At 42.4% G+C, this 5190-nt stretch overlaps 1 protein-coding gene across 1 annotated transcript; it reads left to right on the forward strand.

Moving 5' to 3' along the window:
- Window positions 1–2667: 2667 nt before the first annotated feature.
- LOC308097440 (tetratricopeptide repeat protein 5-like) lies at window positions 2668–3969 on the forward strand (the record flags this gene model as incomplete). The annotated part of the gene is made up of 1 exon (XM_080445198.1): window positions 2668–3969. One exon carries the CDS (start codon window positions 2668–2670, stop codon window positions 3967–3969), a length of 1302 nt encoding a protein of 433 aa, XP_080301324.1.
- Window positions 3970–5190: the final 1221 nt, after the last annotated feature.

A 5190-nucleotide genomic window follows, 5' to 3' on the forward strand; every position in this document is an offset into this window, starting at 1 on the left:
TTGACGCCAATACTTTTGTACTTTTACTCAAGTAACATTTCTGACACAGGCCTTTGACGTGTAACAGAGTAGGCTATTTCTATATTGTGGTATTGCTTGCTTAAGTAAAAACTACTGATAAGTAGTCAACGTTCAACGTGACAAACATATACTACTACGAGTTAGGCCTGATTAATGCTTCGTCGTATGATGGTGTCAAGCACAGAAAATAGCTGATGTAAAAGCTCATAACACGTTGCATTGGCGATGCATTGTGAGCTTGTAGATTGGCCTTTTTTTGCACCTGACACCACTGTTGTGCGATGAAGTGGCCTATAAATCAGGCTTTGGGAAGAAGATAAACTTTAACGAGACAAACTAACCTTTGCTCCATAGCTTACTGTACTTACTGTAGATTACGAGTATAGCAATATAAAGCAAACGAGAACACTACAGGGAGATCGTTTGTAGTAGTGCAAAGTAACAGTACATTTACTCAAGTACTGTACTTAAATACAATTCTTAGGGATTTTTTTACTTTACTTGAGTATTTCCAATTTTCAATACTTTTACTTCTACTCCACTACATCTCAGAGGCAAATATTGTTACTAGTTACTTTGTAAATTTGAATTATTAGTACAAAACATGCATTAACCACTTCAGCCCTATATATACTTTGGCTATTTCAGAATAGCCCATCTACAAGCTCACAACGCGACACATCGCCACGCATTGTGAGCTTGTATTTTCAAAAGATTTTAATACATTTTATACATACGGTATGACACCTTGTATCACAGGACATTCTGCATAATGAGTACTTTTACTTTTGATACTTTAAGTATATTTCGATACCAATACTTTTGTACTCAAGTCAATTTGGATTACCAGACTTTTACTTGCAACAGAGTATTTCTACATTGCAGTATTGATACTTTTACTTAGAAACCTGTGGTCTCCATATTTTACCTTTTTGTTTTTTTTCATAAATCAACGCCCTACTTGATCATACTACAGCGTCACACAAAAGCATCAAAAGTAGCAGATCTACAAGCTCGAAACGTGGCGCGAAGCGACGCATTTTGAGCTTGTCGATCTGCTACTTTTTATTCTTGAATTTGAATCCTGAAAAGTAACTGTTTTGGACATAATGAGGTTTCCACCCGACAGAGACGATAAGGTACAGAAACGAGAGAAAAAAGCATTTGAACTTTTAGGGGTTTTCAATGAGTATAGCAAGAACATGTCTTATATCGTTGCTGTCGGGCAGAAACCTCGGTTCTCAGTAATTTAACGTCTTATGTTGTTTTCCAAATGAATGCCCTACAGTACATCATGCTACAATGTAGGTTTTGTGTGCGTTTTGAGCTTGTAGATCGGCTATTTTTACTACTTATGAGGTTTACGACAGTAACGACAATCGATCTGTAAATGTTCACATAATCATGCCACCACACAAACTGTACACACACATAATAGTTGGGAGTGTTTTGTAGATGTGGTCATGTTGGAATTCAATTCTTCACAACACAGTTTAACAGAAGCCAAGACCACTTTGGAAATATGTTGAGGTGTTGTTGGCTCTGTGATGTCACAGCTGCTGATGTCATAGAGCACAGATGAGGGGTAATGGTGGGAGTCTAGACCCAGGTAGGGAGGCAGTGTAAAGTAACTAAGTAGATCTCTACTCAAGTACTGAACTTTAGTACAGTATTGACATTTTTTTCTTTGCTTGAGTATGTACATTTTTCAATACTTAATACTTCTACTCCACTACAACTCAGAGGCAAATGTTGTACGCTACAATTATTTGAAAACTTTAGTCACTTCATAGATTTCGATTATTACATTAACCAATTAAAGGACCACTTCACCCATTTTCAACCTGTCTTCATATCATTGGTTCTCACCCATTTCTGTCTCCTCACTCTGTGTCTCAGAGTAGGGCTGTGGACTAATACAAGAACGGTCAAACCAAATCATGCTATAGCCATAAATGTGAGTTTTCTCATTGAGTTAAATAACCTTACATCACACAGACAGTACCATACACAGGATACCAAATTCTAACCAAGGCGACTGCTAAAAATTAAATCCACATAATAATAATAGCCAACAGCATCAGGGTCATTAACTAAAAATGTAAAAAGAAAAAAAGATGATGAGATCACTAATGTCCGTTTCTCTTCTCATGCCACGCAGCTCTCTCTCTCTCTCTCTCTCTCTCTCTCTCTCTGTCTCTCTCTCGCTCTCTGTCTCTCTCTCTGTGCCCGCAGTTTCTATTAGCCTCGATTCCCCACTGATGATGTCACTGGTAGGTCATGTTGAATATTGTAATTTTGGGGGGTCGCAGCCTGAAAAGTTTGGTAACCCTTGGTCTACAATACAGCACGCAGATGTGACGCCACAACTTGGGAGGGTTTGGGAATCTTATGTCCATATTTGGATATAACAGACATGGACTTCTTATTATATAGTTAACCAGTGCAGTACCCGTTGTCATGGGACTTAGTACCTGGAGGCCAGTCTGTATGACGTCAGACATCTCCATATATATATCATTTTGCAACAGTTGTGTTTAGATTTATTTTTTAAACAATGTCAAGGATTGTTCTAAATATATCCGGAATATATACCAAGCTTAATTCCCTTTTGTGACCAACACATTTTTTAATGCAGATTCAAAGATGGCGGAAGTCGACAAGACAGCGGAGCCTGCAAAAGAGGAAGATAAATTACAAATTCTGAACGGGCTCGTGGATGAGCTGTATCATTTTAGAGATCACTATTTTGAGACTCACAGCGTGGAGGACGCTCGGAAGAAAAAGACCGATGTCGCTCAGGAGATGGAGAGAACTCTAAAGGAGCTAGAGGAGAACGAAAAGTCAGTTAAGAACAAGGCAGAGTTTCTCCTTCTCAAGGGCAAGTGTTTGAACGTCTCTCCAAAGTACAGTGCCGCCGCGGAGGAGTGCCTGTCCAAGGCGGTGAAGCTGGAGCCCGGCCTGATGGAAGGCTGGAACACCCTGGGGGATCAGTACTGGAAGAAACAAGACATGATCGCCGCCAAGGCCTGCTTCACCGGAGCGCTGCAACGGAGCAAGAACAAGGTGTCCCTGCGCAGCCTGTCCATGTTGCTGAGGCAGCTGCCGGCGGATGACAACGACGAACGGGGAAAGCGGGTGCTGGAAGGCGTGGACATGGCCCGGCAGGCCGTTCAACTGGACGTCACGGATGCCACCTCCTGGTACATCCTGGGGAACGCCTACTTGTCCCTGTTCTTTTCCAGCGGGCAGAACACGCAGATGTCCCAACGAGCCCTGAACGCCTACGCGCAGTCCGAGAAAGTGGACAAGACCGCCAAGTGTAACGCGGACCTGCATTTCAACCGAGCCAACCTGTTCCAGTATGAAGAGATGTTTGGGCCGGCGCTGGCTGGGTACAACCGGGCCGCCGCCCTCGACCCCGACTGGAACGAGCCTCCGGAGAGAGAAAAGCAACTGCTCGAGTATCTGGGGAAAGTCACGGAACTCGTAGAGAACAAGGGGAAGGTGAAGGCAGGCCGCTTACGAACGATGCTCTCTAACCTCAACACGTCGGGGGCCCTGGGCGCGGGGAGCCTGGAGCCACAGAGCCTGTCCTCCCTCAAGCTGGGCCACAACGCCGGAGCAGCCGCCCAAGGCAAGGTAGTGTTCAGTCTGGCCCCGGCAGGACGCGTGGCCTTCACGTTCGGCATGGTGGACGGTGAGGGGACGTGCATAGCTGTGATGGTCTACAACACCGCTGACAGCTGGGCTGTAATGATAAGGGACACCGTGGTCATCCCAGAACCCCAGGTCAAACAACACAGCGTGACGCACAACGACAAGTCTTTTCAGTTTAGGAGCATACGAGTGGATTCCCCTCTACTCCTCACGGTCAACGGCAAGAGGCAGGAGGTCCAGAGTCAGATTGCCGTTTCAGTCAGCTACAAGCCCAACGACAATAAGTAGAGTGGAGAACAAAGACAGAGGGGATTGGGATTAGAGTGGGAATATTGGAATAGGGAGGTATGAAAGCCAAGTCAGAAGCATGAATAATCTTGAGTACAATGGACCGCCCACAAGTTAAACAAGCCTGAACCGTCCACAACCCTCCTCTGAGACACAGAGAGTGAATAGACAGGAATGAAGCTTTAAAATAGGCAAAGTGGTCCTTTTACATATGTTTTATTTTATGGGGTCTATATCATGTTATTTTGAATGGAAAGCGCTTCCAGTTGTTTTTAAATGTGCTATACAAATAAAGGTGATTGACTTGACTTTAACCCATGAATGGCCAAAACACCCAATGAGGATCCCACACAACTGAAGATGTGTCGTACAGACTCGTACTGGTGGCACCACGTGATCATTGGCAAATTCCACCCCACCCACATCTCCAACCTCATTCAATTGTTGTGTTGAATATTTAGGGATCTTTAACAACCAGTCCTATTAATAAGCAATCTTTTTCATTAAAACCGGGAAAGCATCTGTATCATTTTAGATTTTAGCATATTCAGAAATAGCAGATATACAAGCTCATAGCTTGTTTTTTACATTTTTTTAATCTTTAAATCTTGAAAGTGAATTCTCTTCTGGGGGTCCCTGGATGAACGTGTCATCTTGAATGTTCTGTGCGAGAAAATGAAGTGATTTGTAACTTGAGCCAATTTCCTTCCATAAATGGAACTGCTGGAAATCGATAGGCATGTGTATTTTTATTTTATTTTTAAAAACATTTTACGATAGTGTTCCGTTTCTGTTTTTCATGTCTCTACTTGCAGTTTAAATGTTTTTTTTAATGTGAGCTTAGCCTACGGTTTAGTTCAACTCTTGGATGTTTATATGAGATCAAGCAGCAGATCCTCTCAATAGTAAGAAAATTCACTTTAGATTGCTTCACAGATCGATGGTTGGTCTAACAAAACTACATATGTTACTGGTATATTTATTAATCACTTAAACCCTATTGTTTAGTTGACTTGAGTTGATTCCCATTGAATGGTTGATTGAATACTGTATTAACAAGAGTATTAATAGTAAAGGTAGTACAGTCAAAAGTCATGCTAAAAGGATACCAAAAAGCTCCCAAGGGGCTTGTTTCCATTGTGGTCCACTCCATTGTACTCAATTCATCAGTAATACATATAAGACATACAATACCAGGGCTCTATACTAGTCCCCTCCTGT

Source organism: Gymnoscopelus braueri, assembly GCF_963280865.1.
Source record: "Gymnoscopelus braueri genome assembly, chromosome: 12".
NCBI classification, from domain to species: Eukaryota; Metazoa; Chordata; class Actinopteri; order Myctophiformes; family Myctophidae; genus Gymnoscopelus; species Gymnoscopelus braueri.